This window comes from Lates calcarifer, linkage group LG17 (genome assembly GCF_001640805.2).
Source record: "Lates calcarifer isolate ASB-BC8 linkage group LG17, TLL_Latcal_v3, whole genome shotgun sequence".
Classification (NCBI taxonomy): domain Eukaryota; kingdom Metazoa; phylum Chordata; class Actinopteri; family Centropomidae; genus Lates; species Lates calcarifer.
This window is the reverse complement of record NC_066849.1, coordinates 5239692-5258436: the sequence shown is the minus strand read 5'-3', so window position 1 is coordinate 5258436 and position 18745 is coordinate 5239692. Positions and strand designations below refer to the sequence as shown.

Sequence of the window (18745 nt, the reverse complement as noted above, 5' to 3'; positions counted from 1 at the left end):
ACATCCCATTTTTAAGTGCTGACATCTTAATTGAATTTGAGAACAAGGGCAATTCTTTGCTCTCACCAGACAATCTCAGCTGCTCATTAATCACTGACAGTGTTGTGCGACATATGGTCCGTGTTGACGGCGTTTGACGTGTCCCCGTCAACACAACAATGGCGGATGCCGTGGAGGAAGCTCTTCTGGGCAGCTGGTAAGACAATTTGTTGTCGGTCTAACATTTTATGAGACGTTATTTCGATTGTCAAACACTCGTGTCGGCTTCATTTGGCAGAATTTAATGTAAAGTAACAAAACATGAGTGTGCGTAGTTTATCTGCTCTGCTGACGACAGATGCTAGTCTGAAATCAGTTCGGTACCGTTACTGCTCGGCAGCTAGCCAGCTAATGTTACTTAGCCAAGTTGGTTCATTTCAACAGCCGAGGAACTAAGACGGAGAAAGATTACTCAGGAGCTTCTGACAATATCAATTAAAATTTATATCGTTTCATCACTTCCTCTCCCGTAGCTACAAGTTAATACGTAAAGCGTGTTAGCCAGGAAGCTAACAATAATTAGCCAGATAGCCGGTGTTTGTCGAGTTCTGCTTCGTGTTAAACGGAACCGAACCACAGCCCTACACCTAACCCCACTCTGCTGTCCCCATCTCATCTGCTGCCTTCAAATATGATCATTTTACATGATATGGGTCACTTTATGGACATGTTGGAATAATGTTGGAGTTGTACGGACTTGTCAAAATATTCGGCTCGGCGATGTGGAGATAGCCAATACTCATAATAAAAAAGACTCCCGTATCCTTTTATCAGATCACCTGTTAAGTGGTCTTGCAGGTATTCAGTATATTTATATAATATTAGACAACCGGAAATTGTCAGCATACAGTCTGGAAACCAAAGTTAATACTCTGTTGCCGCAATTCACATAACAACGATTACATAAAGACATAACTCACGATGACTTTTATAAATCTGTTGATTTACTGATTCATTAACTGGCATTTTGTCAGCAAAATGTCAAATGTAATAACAAGTTATCAGACACCAAAGAGACGGCTGATGATTGCTGATTTTGTTCTGACCAAACGTCTAAAAACGCCTGATATTCATTTTCCAGTAAAATTACACAGAGAAAAGCAGCAAATCTTCTCATTTGAAAAGTTTGAACCATTTACTGGTTGGTCATTTTACTCAAGAAACTACTCAGCTGATTAATTGATTATTAAAATAATAATTATAATAATTGTTTACTTTTCTGTTGATTGACTGTTCAGTTAACTCACTGCTCATTTAAGCTGTACTAACTTGTGAACATTATTCACAATGTAGATTAACATGGTTACAAACAAGTTAATATTATGACAGAGGATAAATGATAAAGATTTGTGCATTGTGCGATAACTTAAATTGTACTTTATGGAAAATGTTTAACCTTTGCAACTGTGTGCTGTCTGTGCCTCCTCAGGGACCAGGATCTAGCTGAGGCTCTGGACTCTGGTGGTTCTGATATGGAGATGGAGAGAGGCATCATCCAGGTCCAAGAACATTCAGTTCAACATAAGGCCAAGATGTGGAAGGTGAGGAAGACAACAAGAGTCAGTCCACACAAGCTGAAAGTGACTGCCTATTACAAAAAGCACTTATAATACTGTTACTGTAGCTTAAAGTATATGATTTTAAAAGCTCATAATCAGCAGTGAACAAGATTTTGTGCAGGAGTTTGACCAGAAGTTAGTAATGCTTCTATTATTAGACACCACGTGCCATCAAGGTGGGAATTACTCACGTCCAGTCTTTCCAGTCTGTGTACACAGATGTACAGGCTGTAACCTTTTCATGACACACCCGTGTTAAGCTTTAGTTCAGTCTGAAACTACACACCTACAACATATTTCACATGTGAAGCATGTAGACAAATGTTGAAAGGTTCTATTTTGGGCAACTAACACCTGTACATTTCTACTACTGCCTTTTTTTTAGGTTTATGGTGCCAGATGTTGTTGGTTATGCATGAAAAATGGAAAAAGAGGCATTGTCCTCTGCAGGTTCACTGTTTATACTTTTGAAGTAATTGTATTTAGTTAGTTTTGTTCTGGACACATTCTGATAAGTGCTGAGTTTGCATTAACAACTGTACCATTTTGACAAGCATTTCATCCAAGAGTTCTAATCTTGTTAATCTGATGTAGTATTGCTTGTTATCATTATCATCTGGTAAATAACTAAGGCTAGATCATTTTGATTTAAAGGATGTAGCTGGTATTGCAGATATTGTTGAGTTTTAAAATCTCTGAATAGCCCTAGAGATAATATCACCAGTCAAGATCAAGTTACACAGCTTCATCTCAGTAAATTAGGCGTTCATTAGTGGCACAGCAGTTAAGTCACTGATTGTGTTTATCAGGTGTCCCTTCTCTGCATGTTTAGCAATTAGTCCTTGTTTTGTTTTGGCAGATTGCTCTAAATGTCTCTGGAAAAGGAGACAGTCTGTCTCCCTGGGATGGCGTCTTAGATTTACCAGAACAGACACTTATTCATAACCGCAGTCAACAGCTGATTGGTGAGTAAATGCATGTGCCTCTAATTCCTTGACACAATGCTGAATTTAGGAACTGCAGCGATGACAGGACACAGTCAGCACCCAAAGATGAACACAGTGAAGTTGGTCACTTGGAGTGAGAGATGAGAATCCACCACAAAATTAAAAGCAACAGTGATTATATAACCACACTGTAAGATTTAACAACATTCAACAATAAAGTTGTATTTTTAGTACAATTATTATTGAGCCATTGTTCCTGAAATATTGAATAATTTAAAAGAGAGTTAATGCTGATGGACACTTACAGAAGAATGATCTGTTTTGTGCCATTTACCTTAAATACTAAGTAATTAACACACTGTCCTTCCATCATCAGTCTGTTTGTAGACTGCAGCTCTACAGGTATTTTAGTTACAAATTGCTGACAAAACATAACAAATACAGTGAGCCAGTATGAGCAGTGAACAGTGAGTTAATGATGAATTCAGAGTTAAAAACTGGTTGGCTGTTTAAGCAGAAAAAAGTAGTCTTTCATGAGGCCATTCATGAATGTATACAACTTAGATACAAAAACATCTTCAGCACCTAGTGGTTAGAGTGTGTCTCAAGGTGAGGCAGTAGATAGGATACACACACCTGAAAGCAGCAGGAGAGAAGAAAACATGTTAATTTTGGGTCTCACTCACAGAGTGTGCTGGTATCAAAGGAAGATCTGTGAGATTTCAGAGGAACAAATTACTTTTATTAATCTGCTCTTTTGACAAGTTGACAGCAAGATCTAGCACAGCTCAAAATAGCAAACCTCTTATTAGAAAGATGCCCAGAAAAACTAGGCATATGGAAAAAGTGCTCTTTTCATGTATATTTTAATTGTGTAAAATCTTACCCTAGTTTCTTCACTGGATATTCTAAATGTAGACAGCATTTGTACAAGATGTTAATAGAAAAACAGAACTAATATCTCCCTTGGTCCCTGTGTTTAGATCAGCTGGGAGCATCAGAGGAGGAGCAGAGTGATATGGTGTCAGACATTGAGTCAGTCATCACTTTCTACTGTAAGTCCCGCAACATTACCTTCACTCCAGAGCTAAGCTGGCCACACCTGCTCAAACCACTACTGGGGCTTCAGCTTCCCCGCAGCGACCTCTACAATTGCTTCTATGCTGTCATGAACAAATACATCCCCAGGTGAATCATCTGAACATTGTTGTCCTTTTCATCCTACTCACACATGGACATTAACTGTAATGCCTGCAAAATATGTCTGTTTCAGGGACTGTGTGCCAAACGGTCGACCTTTCCACCTGTACAGACTACTGCTGCAGTACCACGAGCCAGAGCTCTGCTCCTTCTTGGACACCAAAAAGATCACACCTGATTCCTACGCCATCAACTGGGTTAGTAGTTCTTTCTTCACATTCATATCACATGTTATTTCCCAGGTTATTCAGACATCTTATATATATGTGTGTGTGTGTGTGTGTGTGTGTGTGTGTGTGTGTGTAGCCATGTCTTAACTTTGTGTCTGTGTTCATCTTTTTCTCCATAGCTGGGCAGTTTGTTTTCCAGTCACTGCCTTCCTGATGTAACCCAGGCCTTGTGGGACTCCTACCTTCAGCAGGCTGACCCCTTCCTCATCTTCTTCCTCATGCTCGTCATGCTCGTCAATGCCAAGTAGGCAGCTGCTATTTGAAGATGTATGATTGCACAAAGGACCCTTAAATGTATATTTGATTTGTCTTTGTTTGATTCACCCTCAGAGAATCCATCCTTGCACAAGAGGGAGACAGCAAAGAGGACATCATCAGTAAGTTTGGCTTCTTGTCTTATTATTTGTGGATTTGCTCTGTGTCTTGTTAAAAATGTGGAGGTGAACAAGGCTTATTCTGTCACAGAAATGCTGGAAGCCTTTCCCTCTCTCCTGGGAGCTGAAGACATTGAAGATTTGTTTTCTTTGGCCCAGTATTACCAGAGCAAGACCCCTTTGTCGCTCAGAAAGGTAAGGTGCTATGAACAGATAAAGAATTTAGTTTTGGATACACATGGAGTAGTGCTCAGTAGAACCAAGACTGTAAAAGGGAAGTCAACAAAGAGGTGAAGGAAGCTGCACAAGGGTACTCATTGTTTAAATACAATTGTTGTGTCTTTGCTCTTTCTGCCATGGTAGATGAATCAGAATCTGTTTGGTAGCAGCCTAGTGGCTCTGAAAGAGGAGGACACTGACCTGAGTCAGGCCCTGTGTCTCCCTGTGTCTGTCCCTGAAATCCTGCAGGCCAACCAGCTGCAGCAGGTCAGTAACACCCTCTGGTTACATTTAACTAATTTAAACTGACAAGGAAATGATTAACCTTTTGCAAGTTAGCAAAGTGAGAAGCACGAATGAGAAGATAATGTGTAATTTGACAATAATGGATGTTACTTTCAGGATGGAGTACGTTTCTTTGTGGTGGACTGTCGGCCTGCAGAGCAGTATAACGCTGGGCACCTGTCCACAGCCTTCCACCTGGACTCTGACCTGGTGAGAAACTAACAATATAGATTCTCTATGAAGATGTATATGTATATTTGGAGTATATAAATTCATATGAACTATTACATTTGTGCCTTTCTTCCCACAGATGCTCCAAAACCCTTCTGAGTTTGCTCTTTCTGTGAAATCTCTGTTGGAGACTCAGAAACAGTCTTTAGAGTCTGGCTCCATTGCCAGTGGAGAGCACCTGTGCTTCATGGGCAGTGGGAGGGAGGAGGAGGACATGTACATGAACATGGTGCTGGCCCATTTCCTGCAGGTGAGGGGCGCTGAGAGAGCGGGATTCAAGATTAATTGGACTTAAAAGAGGAAAAGAATGAAAATCAGAACTGGCCTGTGTTTTGCTTCCTGTGTGTAAACACAAGTTGTACCACAGTTTGATAAATGAGGTAATTTTACAGGTTCTTTACAAGCATCTTTGCTTTCTCTTGCAGAAAAACAAAGAATATGTCAGCATTGCTAAAGGAGGTTTCATGGGTAAGTACACGTAGATGAATGTGATACAGATTCACTGTGTATATCTTTGGTGGATATGGGACAAAGCTCAATGAGGTCTGTGTGATTTCAGCCCTCCAGCAGCATCTGGTAGACATGAATGTTGAAGGCCTGGACTCTTCATATGTACACTGGATTGTCAGCACATCAGGATCTCACAGCAGCCTCAGCTCTGCTGATGTAAGTGGCCAGAGATATTGTAAAGACAGTGGTGTCAGAGTTAGAAAAAGTTGCTGCATATGTAATAATATCACACAGGATGTAGAGCAGGACAGGAAAATAGCTCCTCAGATGGGGAGGTATATTTCTTTCATAAATGTGGAGGTGAAAGAATGAGGTGGCTGTATACTGATAATATTGAGAAGTTAAATGAGTGAGTTTCATATGTGTATTTTGTTCTAGGATTATTTTGTCTCTTATTTATTTTTGGGTGTATCCCTAAGAAACCCACTCTCTATTTGGCTGTCCCCTTTAGTGTCTGTGTTTTGGTGGCGTTGGACTCATTCTGTTTGGAATTAGGCTTTATCTTTTTTCTCTGATGTACAATTCTGATGTATTTCAAAATTAAAACTACAAGTCATAAAAAAGACAGTAAATAACACAGGGTTTGATTATGAAGAGCATAATTTCCTCATCATGTGAAATGTTTCTGTTTTCTTTTTCTGACACTACAGGGAGAGTCTCTGAGCAGCCCTGGAGACAGCAAAGGTGTCAAATCCTTGGTCAACAAAATGACATTTGCGCTCAAGTCCAAGTCAGTAAACGTAAAGGAGAAGATGATCAGCTTCATTGAGAATACCTCCACCCCTGTAGACAGGTGAGGACCTCTATAGTTAAACAGTAATGTACCATCAACCTATGCAACATCACATACTCAACCTTTACTTACGTTTATTATTGGCACTAACATTGAGCTTTGTCATGATTTGTATGGGCAAAATTTAATATTCCAGTGGGTTTCAAATATATGATTCCTTTCACTAATAGACAATCAGTATAATCAGTATATTCAGAAGACAAATATTTCTTTCTCAATTCCACTAAAGTAGTAATGAGTAAAAATGTTTGTTTCTTACAAACCTTTGCTGCCTTTCTCAACATGCACACTGGACTGATATGAACAGCATCAGGACTACTCTAAATGTAGTCACTCTGACTGACATTTAATTTTGTAGTTTTGTTGTATTTTTTCACCAAACCTTGTGCCTTATCCCATGCTAGAATATCTTTCAATCTGCCTTGGCCAGAGAAGGTGATTCCAGATCGGTAAGAGCTCCCCTGACATTGAGCTGTCTGTCACCAGCATGTCCCACTGGCTGTAGACCCGCACCAGTCCCTGGGATTGTAGGACACATAGCCTGTGTCACATTAACGCATGCTTACTACCAGCATCTCTGCCAACAACGCTCACTCATATGATTATACTATGCATTCCCATACAGTACAGGGCAGGCTATGTATAAGGTGTCTCTTTAGATTTGTCTTCATGCTTTCACTAACATTTAGAACTGCTGTAAAGTTTGCACTGTCGAAGCTGCTGTGGCCTTCCAGGAAGCACTGACTCGTCTTTACATCCACAACTCGCTGTCTCTTTCTAGTCTGAATAACTGAGGCATTTTAGGGACAACCTCAGCTTCACTGCTGTTTGCCTGGAAATGCACTTAACAGTCTGTCTTTCCATTTCATTGTTGTTCTTTTAGATGATAGTCAGGGCTACGCAGAAAAATGAATCTGCCATAGAAATGGTAAAAAAATTAAATTATGCTTTATTGATATAAATTACTGCCAATAGCCCTGAATATCATTCAGTAACTAATCTTCAGTCCCTGGTATCCAGTAGTAATGTCTCATTTAACCTCTTTCTTTGTATTTAACAGCATAACTTACAGCAGTAGTGGGCTAAGAATGTATACTGCAGCCTGGAGATCTTCATGCCATTGCTGTTTTGTGTGCAACCCAGCTGTTATGTGTATTTAATGTAACTTTTCGTCACAGGCATTGATGTTTCTTCATATCTGATTCATTTAGTACTGATGTAAGGCTGTAAGTTGCCCTGCTTTTTGTTCCATCTCTAGGCACGTGAGCAGCAGTGATCGTGTTGGCAAACCATATCGAGGTGTTAAACCTGTGTTCAGTATTGGTGATGAAGAGGAGTATGACACAGGTAAACTCCCACTGAATGTAGCCACAGTGAAAATTAAAAGGGGTGGTTGGTCTAAAAATATTTAAATAATGTGGGAGCTTTTATTTTGAAGAGCAGAATAGAAACCTCCGTCTTATGTTTCTGTAGATGAGATCGACAGCTCGTCCATGTCAGACGATGACAGGAAGGAAATTGTCAACATTCAGACCTGGATAAACAAACCAGATGTGAAGCATCACATTCCATGTAATGAGGTGAAAGAAACTGGCCACATGTTCCCGAGGTGAGTCACACGCCTGCCTGAATGACTTTGGTAATGTGTGTAAAAATGTTTGTCATTGGACTCCCACACCCATCCCCCACAGCTGTCATGGATGTTGGTAGAAAGGATTAGGCAAGTAATTGGGGAAGTTGCATTTGAACGTGACTAATCCCCACTTCCTTCAAAATGAATGAATAAGAGGCACTGAAATAAGTTAGGAACCCATGAATCCTAACACTCTATTCTTTTGTGTTTCCAGCCACTTGTTGATCACAGCGACTCACATGTACTGCCTGAGGGAGATCGCTTCAAGGAAAGGCTTTGCCTACATTCAGTCCAGACAAGCACTGAACTCTGTGGTGAAGATCACATCCAAAAAGAAGCACCCTGAACTGATTACGTTCAAGTTTGGCAGCAACAACTCAGCTGGAGTGGAGATATCAGCAGTTGAGAGGTGCTTGTTTACTGACACAGATGACAAATTTGATAGGGAAACACCCCCCCACCCCAAATCACTCAAAATACATTTTACCATTTAAAATCTTAGGCTGTTTTCATACAGGAGACTTACCACCTGATTGGTAGAGTTATTTGGTAGTCTGCCTTAGGTTTCATTGATTGTTTTTTTTTTTTCCTCCCGTCAAGTCATTTAAAATGTAATTTAAAAATTCTAATTTTAATATTTTTTCTGTGATAACAAACGACTAATGGCACAAAATTTGCCAACATTACAGTGTGTTATGATGGAGGGGTTTTTAATATATATTTTTTTCTTTTCAATGGAAGAAAGAAAACTACAAATTGAAGCCTTAAAGGAATAGATTGACAGTTTTGGAAATATAATAATATTTAAAAAGTATTGAATTGTATGAATATATTTACATTACACGAAATCTCTGCCATTTGTTGGTAGTTTTCACTAAACATAGATGTCAGTTCTGTTTCCTCTGAGCTAACATCTTCTTTCCCTCACTCTTCTCAGATATTTGATACCAAATGCAGGCGATGCCACCAAGGTCATTAAGCAGCAGATCATGAAAGTCCTAGATGCCCTGGAGAGCTCGTAAAAGGAGATGACGGTGTGGTGATGGGGGGGATCACGACGGCCAGCCGTGACACAAACTTTAGGAAGAGTCTCCGTCTGCCAGGAGTGAAACCTTCTCCTGCTCTCCCTCGGCTGTCCTCCCTCCTGGACAGATCCAGTGCAGTGTTGACTGTGAAGCCCCGTGTGTCTGTGTTTGGGACATGGGGGCACACTGCTGACTGCAGACCTGTGGGACAGACTGTGTGTGTTGAAATACTTAGGTGCTCTGCAGTCATCAAAACCATTATCTTACACTAATTTAAAAATATTGGTTATAATGTATGTTCCACTTTTTCTTGATAAAACATTGGATCTCAGTACAGTGCAATTCCACTTTGGCGATTAATCTCTGGCCTTAACGTAGCGTACTGACCGACCAGTGGCAAACCTGTTCAACCATTATATCACTGACCTTTTCTTTTGACTTGAACATCTTGACTCTGACCCCTTTGTTTTGTAGTGAATAATACTGCACTTCAGTCATGTTTCTTAATTTAATTTTTGGATGTGTTAAATAGATTTAATGATCATTGTTCTGGTCAGGAAGCGAGCATGAGTCAGCAAACTCTAACATTAAGATGCACCCCCCCCCCCCCCCCCCCCCCAAAAAAAAAGAAGCAGTGCTGGCACATGAGGCAGGTTTCCTACCGCAACAACTGTTTTTGATAACTTTTCTTTTCCAGCAGGCAGCCTTAAATAGAAATTATTTGAGGGTGTTTATAAATATGTGATGTATATATTGTGTAAACTGCTCTATATCAGCACAGACCTTTGCAATGTCATTTTGAAAGCATATCCTGATAGTTAGAATATGCAGTGAAACTTAAACTGGCTTCTAAACCAGCTCACATGGTTTGAAGTTCCCCTTCTTTCTAGAGTAAGAAGTAAGCCTTTTACAGAGTCTCTGGGAGATAATTTATTCTCTGCTTTTACATACTGTATAATAATGAATTAACCTCATCTCATAGCAGTCTGATGTAGCTCTCCAAAAACATTGCTCATAGCCCGTCTGGACTACATTAGTATTATAACAGGAGGTTCGGTGATTGTAGTTATTAAGAGACTGAGCACCTCAGTATTTTTCCATCCCATTCAGATTCAGTATGTGTGATTTTCCCAACTGCATTCAGATTCATGTGTGATTTGGTGAGGTGATGAGGTGTAATAATTTTCTGATAATGAAGGCTGTACTGTAAACGGGGCATCACCATGCTAACTTCTGCCTATTTAGAGAGAAAGGATCACTGCAACAAGGAGTGTGCTCTGCACTTTTAAGCACAGCTTTGACAGGAATGAAAAGATAATTGTAAAAAGGAAAGTCATATATTGTTTGTGTTTTCAAATCAGTCTGTCTTGTCCATTGTATTAGTCGAAACTAAGCAGCTTTAGTTTGCTTGCCACTGTTGCCTTTGGCCTCATGCCTGTGATGTGTGATACTGGCACCAGCAGTGGCAGCATATCACAGTATATTGCTGCTTCTCCTCTTAAGCTCTGTTTCCGACTTTTTTTTCGCTTTGTTCTTGGTTATGTATTCATTTGCATTGAAGTCTAGTTGTGTAGGCAGACTGGTTAAAGCCTCTGAAGTGATGCGGCACCTTCCTGAAAGCTCCGGTTGAAACCTCAGTCCAGAGAGGGTTTATCTCCTTTATACTGAAAAATGAAATGAGGGGAGAAGTCATCCTGAGGAAAATGCGTGGCACATTTAGAAGAATCTGCAACAAAAAGCAAAACTTGAATTAAAAACTCATAAATCTGGTCTTTCTTCACTCCAATCCTTCATAGCATTCCTGTGTAACCCATGCATTGTGTTGTAATTTGTAATTTTGTGATACTTTTCAGTATTCTATTGACTGGAAACATCCTTGACTTTGAGTCTTTACATTACTCTGTAACATCACTGGCAAAGGATGTCAACCACTAGTTGAAATGCAACATGTCTCAAGTGTAATTTGCACCTTACTGTACTGCTATTATTTTCTAAGCGCTTCTGTTTTTAATAAATGGAGATTATTTGACTGCAACAGTGGAATTAAAGTCATTTGTACTTGTTATTTGATAGGTATGTAAATTTAAATAGTGGTTACATTTGCCCTGACTCGTGTATAACACTGGCCCATGTGTGATGAAGTAGTAGAAGAATCAAAACCAGCTCTTATTTGTGGCTATTATAAACGGGTCTCAGTGCAACTGGAATTTCATGTTTTCTCTTTGTTTCACTCGTTTAACCAGAAGTGGGAAGGGGTGGCCGTGTTTGAGCTTCAACAACATGTATGCAAACATTTCTGCAAAGAGCAAAGGAACTTACAGCAATATCAAAAGTTTAACCCTGATATAATGCGTCGACATACTCGTGAAGGGCCACACATTCAAATGTTAGTCAGATGTGATTCTAGCTCATATAATACGAAGCACATTTACACATTATCCAAGAATAATCTCTGAGTATCACCTATGTTAATGCTGGTCAAATATGTAAAGTTCAGTTTAACGTTTGCTCCTGATGCAGTTAACCAATGAGGGAAGACTCGGAATCTCGCACTGAAACTGGATTGGCTGCAACACACCCACCCCATTCTGACGTAACTGCGTCTCTAAACTTCACATTAAAGGGTCTGAACTTGCTCGAGCGTTGGTCGTAGAGTGACTTTAAACAAAAGGAATAATCGAATTACTTCTGGAAATGCCTGTAATATTGTTTGTGTTGTTTGTGTTTTGCTTTACCGGACCTTCATGATGTCGCAAAACCGCTTTAGACTTACTGCAGACTCTTATTTTGAAAACCAAAGAGCCACCCGGAACAACATGCTCTGTCTGCTCTGGACTGTGAAACCAAACAGGATTGCGCTGCGTACATGACTACTTTAGCCAAAGCAATGTCCAGTAAGTGCAGAGTTCTCTGTTGTATGCTGTGTAATATATTTTACTGAAGCTGTAACTGACTCATATGCATAATAACCGAGTGCATTTGTAGTGTACGAATACCTCTTTAAAGTGTTGCACAGGTATGAAGTTGTAGCAAAGAAACACTGACTGTCGTTTGTTTTGTCAGAGTTCCGTCTGGCTGTGGTCCAGCTGCAGGTGACGAGCGTCAAAGCGGACAACCTGAACAGAGCCCGGAGGCTGGTGAAAGAAGCTGCGGGACAGGGCAGCAAAGTGGTGCTGCTGCCGGTGAGAAGGGGGTCAAATGGGACGGAGGGGGGCTGGTTCAGTCAATAACGTTTTACTATAAGACAGACACGAGAAGTGAGAACGTATCCTCAACAGTTTGAGTGTAGTTGTTCATTGGCAGTTTACATTTTTTTCACCAGCTGTCACCAGCTTCCCACAAATAAACACATCTGGACAGGTGGACATGTTTTGCCCCTGTGCCATCCGTGCACCTTTGGTTTACTAGACTTAGGCCTGCGTTATAAATTAGCAATTCAGGGCAAAACGGAAAAGTCCCTAACGTCCTCATTGTAGTCTGAGTCTAGGTTTCTTTGTTTGTGTGTTTGTTTGTTTCTATTGCGATGGACCCCCATGAGCTGTGTCCTCAATCACACCTGACCTCCTGCTGTAGAACTGATGGTCTCTCACTATGGTCATCAATACAGGAATGCTTCAATTCTCCGTATGGAACCAGCTTCTTCTCTGCGTACGCTGAGAGGATCCCAGGAGAGTCCACCCAGGTGCTGTCAGAGGCAGCGAAGGAGAATAAGGTGTATCTAGTGGGAGGTAGGGAGGCATCTGTAGCTGTACTGACCTTACACTGCAGTCCATAAGTATTTTTGACCACTGTAAAAACGCATTTGAATGTTTAATTCTAATGATAGATGAGGTATATGATGGAGGTCCTGTGCAAATGTAGAGAATCACACATTATGGAACTGTTGTCTCCATTTAGAACATAAACACCATAAAACGTGTTGGTGCAAATGCCGCAGAGATATTCTTTAGATTCTTCACCAACAGCAGAGTTAATAGACAACCTCAGTACAGCCACTCTGCATAACTCTGTTATGACTGCAGAATAATTAAGGTGGAAGCAGGGGAAGTGATGTAACACAGCTTAGGCAATATTTAAAAAACTCTGCCAGAAACCAAAAACCTTAGACATTTTCAAACAGTGGAGGAATTAACCATGTGACTTACTGCTCACCAGGATCTATCCCTGAAGAGGATGGTGGTGGGAAGTTGTATAACAGCTGTACAGTGTTTGGCCCTGATGGAGAGCTGATTCTTAAACACAGGAAGGTACGTGTGCATCAAGCACGGTATTTGTTTGAACTTTGTAATTACCTCAGAGAGATTATAACAGGACATTACCAACGTTTAAGTCTTTCTCTTTATCTTTCCGCGTTTTCTCTGTCAAGATTCACCTCTTCGACATCGACGTTCCAGGAAAAGTCAGCTTCCAGGAGTCTGAGACGCTGAGTCCAGGGAGCAGTTTGTCGATGTTTGAAACACGTGAGTGGCATCTCCTGACTCCTGCTTTGCTCCCGACAGGTGGATGAGTATCGTTTTGATCTGTGTCATACTCTGCGTTTCCTCCCGCAGCGTTCTGTAAAGTGGGTGTGGGGATTTGCTACGACATGAGGTTCGCAGAGCTCGCACAGCTCTACAGCAGGAGAGGTGAGTGGCTGAGGTGATGGTTTGTGTGGTGTTTTTAGTAGTGTGTAAGACAGCTGATTAAATTGTGCTTTTGTCCTTAGGCTGTCAGCTGCTGGTCTACCCTGGAGCCTTCAACATGACAACTGGTCCAGCGCACTGGGAGCTCCTGCAGAGGGGGAGGTCAGGCTCAGACCTGCAGTCACCATCCAAAATCATTTTAGTAAAAATATTTGCTTTTGAAAACTATTTTTCACAGTAAAGCCTATATCTTATGAAGGGGTTAAGTCATCTCAGTCGTAAAGCATTGTAAAATATTCCAAACATTAGGTCGGTGCTATCATTGCTAGCACTGCTGCAGCCTTGTTGTTGTGTTCTATGCAGGGCGCTTGATAACCAAGTATACGTGGCCACAGCATCACCTGCCAGAGATGAGACTTCTTCATACGTCGCCTGGGGTCACAGCACTGTGGTAAACCCATGGTGAGAAACAGGAACATGTTGCCTCATGCATCATCTGATCACTCATAATATGTGTGATTGTGTAATGTGCAGCCAAAAGGAAAAGGGGGGAGTTAGGGAGGGAGATTGAGTGCTAGAACAAAAGAAGTGATAGTGAGGGAGCTGTGTGTGCTGTTAAGCAGGATGGACTGTGCATGTGACTGTCCAAAAGGAAGCAGGAGAAGCAGCAGGATTCAGACCAGAGTTGTGATTTTTCTGATCTGTTGCAGGGGAGAGGTTATCGCCAAGGCTGGAACGGAGGAGGCAGTGATTTATGCTGATATCGGTGAGTGGAAGAGCGCTTGGCTCGTCTCTGCAAACCGTGTTGATCGGGAGAATTACAAGTCTGGTTTCTGTCAGAGTGAGCAAACAAACTCACCGTCCCCCCACTTTTATGACGCCCTTTTGACGCGCTGCACAGTGATACTGATAACATCTGATGCATCTCACCACCTTTTTGTGGAGTTGGCAAAGTGACACTGACAGGCTCAGGGTGCCATATGATCTGTTTGGTCATGTCATACATGATGTGTGAAACATCTTTGATCAGACTGTGAGAAAAATTAGTGGAATGATGCATCTCAGTGCTGTACAAGTGAACATGGGTTTCATTTTAAAATGAAACAAAACATACTAATTTATTCTTGTTTTTAGAGATTGTGTAAAGCAGGTGATTATTTAATTTCTGTTATATATCATTTAGTTTCTCCACCTCTTTATATAGAGAGAGGGAATAAAATAAAAGCAACACCTGACAGTGTAATGCAGCCCAGTGCAACAGCACCACAAACTACAGACTGAAAAATGAACCAGTCTGTTTCACAGAGGTAATAATTCAGGGCAGCTGTATTGAATTGCAATATGTATCTACTTTCTGTGTATTCTGCGTCATCTGTCCCCAGACCTGCAGTATTTGGCCGACATCCGACAGCAGATCCCAATCACAGCTCAGCGTCGAGACGACCTCTACGCAGTGACGTGTGTGCAGGAAGGATCCAGCTGAATGCCGTGACCTTGAAAAAATCAGGTGCGGAGGTACCAAACGCAAACTACGCATCAGATCTCTGCTGCAGCCGCTTTTGTGTAATGTCCAGTGCTCAAACAAGTAGACAATCAGCAGAAAATGTATAACAGGTTCTGTGATCATTTCTGGTTACAGTTTATCTTTTAATCTGCTTCAGATTAATTGTAATTGTTCAATTGACACTTTTTGACTCAGACAGATTAGTCAATGAAAATCTTTGTACAAAAAGAGTGAAGTCACTATTACTGGAATTATATTCATCTCTGCACAGAATAAGACTTTTGTCCCTTTTTTTGGATCTTTCATCCATTCTGCTTTATTTTGTCTCATGAAAAGTTCTATCGATTGTAACTTCAGAGATTTGAAATGTAGAAATGATTCAGTTCTTCACTGACCTATTTTCTGTCACAGTGAAAGAACATGAGTAGATCTGTGAGGTGAAATAAAACAGCTCCAGGTATGGGTTTAGGAATCTTTATTAAATCCTGAAAGACAACAACTCCTCCCTGTGAGAAAACATAAAGGAAGTGTCCAGTAACAACGTTCCAGTAAGTGAAGTGGTGATATTAGCTTTGTGTGCGCAGAAAACTTAACCTACACTAACTATACTTCTAAGCACATGGTTAACCCCCACCTCCCTATTAAATATTGAGGTGGTGAATACAGTGGTTACAACATCATCAGATATTCAGTGCTCTGTCATCTCAGGCTGAAAAAGTAACAGTTGGGAAGATTTATCAACTCAAGTTTCACACATCAGTCTCTTTTGACTCCAGCCTTATTGTCTGGGTCTCCTCCTCGAATGACTGTCGTCTTTTGAGTCCTGAAGACAACAAACATTCATTTAAGTGATAGCAAAAGGTTTTCAGCAGTCACAAAAGCATAGTACACTGGAGCACATGTTCCACCTCTGTGAAATTAAGGGTTTACCAGGTACTGTAAAATAATGAAAATAATGTATTGTTTTTTCAAATATTGGATACCGCCATCTCTTCCTGTTTGTAAAAAAAAAAGACAAACTCACAGGACAAAAAGGTTGAAAACCACTACACCATGCTTTTTATCCCCTTTATCTCTCCCTGCATCCTCCCACTTGGGAGAAACATCCTGGCAAATGTATAGTTTCATTTTCAAATAGTTGAGACTGAATGTTTTTATTTGAACGTCAGTATCCTGGTTTGGAGTCGTATCGTGATTTTGATCTTATTCACGACTGACGTTTACATGGAACATGACAAATCTGGTTTGTCATGTTGCTGAGCTAACAAACAGTGTTGTTGACATGCTACAGTGCCCTGGTCTCTGTTGGACTACTCCAGATAACATATCCAGTTTCTGAAAACCAGGATAAGATGTTCACATGGACAAAATATATCCAGGGTACTTAGAGAAGCAGATCAGAAAAAGAACACTAGTGCACATGTAAACCCAGTTAGCGTAGTATGTAGGATCTGTGCTGTAATGTAATTAGAAATGATCTGTCACCAGCAGGACAGGCCTACCTCTGTTCAGGTGTTGGTGATTGTATTCCTCCTTCTTCCTCTTACTTATCCTGTCCAGGTGGATCTGATAGGCCACTCCCGCCAACACCATGACCCCGACCACCACACAGAGAGCCGTGCTGAAGATCCACATGGCCTGTGATGCTCGGCTAACCATCGGGCTGCCCTTCGCTCCATCTGACCACCACAAGAACCAGAGATTAGTGGACTTACTGGAGTGTTGGAGGCCTAAAAACTGAATGAGTGGTCATCAATCACTCACAGCTGGTGGACATCAAGGTTTGGTTCATGAACTGGTTCTGTATGATGCATGACACATTGGACTCTTTGGAAATGTTGATCGTCAGCTGGCTTGTGATGTTGTAGAGTTGGGAGTCTGGGAGCGATGCCGCCAGGGTCCTCACTGAACCTTCAGGGGGCTCCTCTGTGTCGTTGATGAGCCAGTAAACAGCAGGTTCAGGAAAGCCACCGCTGGAGTGACACAAGAAGGCCGTCTCCTCTCCCTGCACTGCCTCTTCCCTCTGCAGCTGTGGGGAGCTGAAACTGGCTGTAAACCAGCCATCAGAGACAGGAGTTAGTTTCTTTAAAATATTCCTGTGATTACTTCCTATGTGTTAAACACTGACCTGCTGTTCTGAGGCACACAGTGCAGATGGGAGCACTCTGATTTCCCCCTGAAATGATGAATAGACTATAATACGTTTTGTCCTCTTTGGGATCAACTGTGGTCAGTGACAAAGTCAAGTTTCCACTCAGCGCAGCATCAGCAGAGACTGTTGCACTGTCAGTGCTCCATTTCTCCACATTTCTTCCATCCGTCTCCCACTTTGACCTGAGCACCACTTCATCATCTCTCCTCCACTCAATGGAATAATTCACAAAGGTAAATAACTCAGGGTAAAAGCAAGGCAGTGAGACGGGCCGTCCGACTATGCCGAGGACACAGTCTTCCTCTGTGTGTAAAGAGGAGAAGCAACACATGTAAATCACTGGTAAGTTACAGTAATAGTAGATATTTCAGTGTCTAATCTGCATGACCAGACAGTCAGTTTACCCTGACAGGCGCAGAAGGTGAGAAAGCTGAGCAGCAGTCCTGTGCGCCACAGTGCCACCGGCATCGCCCGCGGTGGGAACGTTCGCGCGCTCACGACGCGAATAACTGCTCGAGGATATTTGACTTTTTAATTAATAAAACAAAGACAGTTCTTATACATAACTTATATAGCCGTCTGACTTAACTTTCCCGTCTTCTGTTCCTTCCCTTTTACAGCTCCAAGTCACTGCGCATTCTTTCCGTCTCGCTCAGGTGATTCACTGTCAGTCATGTTGCAGCTTGTTGATCCATACCTGGGCTCTCTTCTCCTGAGTTAAATGACCGACAGCACCGCTGACGGATTTTAAAATGAACAGACTTCCAGGCAGAATTAACTTTAAAAACATCGGCTTTGCCAGTTTCCATATGCATAGGTACAGTATCGAGCCATTATGTGGAGATCAGTCCAACCTGTCTGACTTCTTTTCAGGACACACACCCACACCCACTCTGTGATGTAGGCAGGGTGATATGACACCCAACCACAGTCACACAGTTATTTTACTTTTATTTGTATGTCTGGTAGTTATATTTTCAGTGCATGGTTGTAAGCTAATGTCATGTTCTTACTTGTTTAATTTTTTTGTGTTTACCGACTAAGTTTAAAAGACTATGGGACTATAATCTCTTTCTACACATAAACACACAGTAATATCCCCAGAAAATAAGAAACAAGCAAAAAACCTTGTTCTAATAAAATGAATTACCACAGGTTATATCCAGACAAAAACTATCTCCTTCGACAAAGGTTTATCAAACAACTCAAGTAATGTTGCTTCATTAAAAAAAGAACCTAACTAATAACTCAAAATGACATTAAACAATAAAATGAAAATTAATCATTACCTTCAAAATAATCTGAATTATATGTCCTTCGAGTCTAATATGTTCAAGTTAAAATAGTAATGGCTAATGACTTCAAAGCTAAAGCTAAGCTAGCACTTACAAAATTCGAAATTAAGTCAATTAGATTTAACTT

At 41.1% G+C, this 18745-nt stretch overlaps 3 protein-coding genes across 4 annotated transcripts; 2 read left to right on the top strand and 1 right to left on the bottom strand.

Annotated features, from left to right (window-relative positions):
• Positions 1 to 108: 108 nt before the first annotated feature.
• tbc1d23 (TBC1 domain family, member 23) lies at positions 109 to 11080 on the top strand. 2 transcript variants are annotated; one of them, XM_018669875.2, is made up of 19 exons: positions 109 to 196; positions 1469 to 1580; positions 2458 to 2563; positions 3529 to 3733; positions 3819 to 3942; positions 4095 to 4219; positions 4306 to 4352; positions 4441 to 4544; positions 4713 to 4835; positions 4971 to 5063; positions 5164 to 5334; positions 5510 to 5552; positions 5644 to 5750; positions 6245 to 6387; positions 6792 to 6836; positions 7646 to 7734; positions 7861 to 7996; positions 8235 to 8429; positions 8958 to 11080. In XM_018669875.2, the coding sequence occupies exons 1-19, from the start codon at positions 159 to 161 to the stop codon at positions 9040 to 9042; spliced, it is 2091 nt and encodes a 696-aa protein (XP_018525391.1). In that variant the 5' UTR covers positions 109 to 158; the 3' UTR covers positions 9043 to 11080. The 2 variants fall into 2 exon arrangements, with proteins under 2 accessions (XP_018525391.1, XP_018525392.1); XM_018669876.2 differs by lacking the exon at positions 6792 to 6836.
• A 720-nt stretch (positions 11081 to 11800) lies between these two features.
• Positions 11801 to 15631, top strand: nit2 (nitrilase family, member 2). The gene is made up of 10 exons (XM_018669874.2): positions 11801 to 11939; positions 12109 to 12227; positions 12653 to 12773; positions 13201 to 13292; positions 13412 to 13505; positions 13596 to 13670; positions 13751 to 13829; positions 14031 to 14129; positions 14378 to 14433; positions 15050 to 15631. The coding sequence occupies exons 1-10, from the start codon at positions 11912 to 11914 to the stop codon at positions 15148 to 15150; spliced, it is 864 nt and encodes a 287-aa protein (XP_018525390.1). The 5' UTR covers positions 11801 to 11911; the 3' UTR covers positions 15151 to 15631.
• Positions 15630 to 18737, bottom strand: LOC108878879 (butyrophilin subfamily 1 member A1). The gene is made up of 5 exons (XM_018669873.2): positions 17728 to 18737; positions 17300 to 17626; positions 16936 to 17220; positions 16674 to 16850; positions 15630 to 15994 (listed from the first exon to the last, which is right to left on the bottom strand). The coding sequence occupies exons 1-5, from the start codon at positions 17789 to 17791 to the stop codon at positions 15921 to 15923; spliced, it is 927 nt and encodes a 308-aa protein (XP_018525389.1). The 5' UTR covers positions 17792 to 18737; the 3' UTR covers positions 15630 to 15920.
• Between the last annotated feature and the right edge of the window lie 8 nt (positions 18738 to 18745).

Excerpts from the sequence above, each read along its gene's own strand:
- LOC108878879 (XM_018669873.2), bottom strand. The coding sequence starts at position 17,791 with ATGCCGGTGGCACTGTGGCGCACAGGACTGCTGCTCAGCTTTCTCACC. Across the intron at positions 17,221-17,299 it reads TGTGTGCCTCAGAACAGCAG|CCAGTTTCAGCTCCCCACAG; the intron begins GTCAGTGTTTAA and ends GCTGGTTTACAG. Across the intron at positions 15,995-16,673 it reads TCACCAACACCTGAACAGAG|GACTCAAAAGACGACAGTCA; the intron begins GTAGGCCTGTCC and ends TGTTGTCTTCAG.
- nit2 (XM_018669874.2), top strand. The coding sequence starts at position 11,912 with ATGACTACTTTAGCCAAAGCAATGTCCA. Across the intron at positions 13,671-13,750 it reads ACAGCTCTACAGCAGGAGAG|GCTGTCAGCTGCTGGTCTAC; the intron begins GTGAGTGGCTGA and ends TTTTGTCCTTAG. Across the intron at positions 13,830-14,030 it reads GAGCTCCTGCAGAGGGGGAG|GGCGCTTGATAACCAAGTAT; the intron begins GTCAGGCTCAGA and ends TGTTCTATGCAG.
- tbc1d23 (XM_018669875.2), top strand. The coding sequence starts at position 159 with ATGGCGGATGCCGTGGAGGAAGCTCTTCTGGGCAGCTG. Across the intron at positions 5,064-5,163 it reads TCCACCTGGACTCTGACCTG|ATGCTCCAAAACCCTTCTGA; the intron begins GTGAGAAACTAA and ends TTCTTCCCACAG. Across the intron at positions 8,430-8,957 it reads GAGATATCAGCAGTTGAGAG|ATATTTGATACCAAATGCAG; the intron begins GTGCTTGTTTAC and ends CACTCTTCTCAG.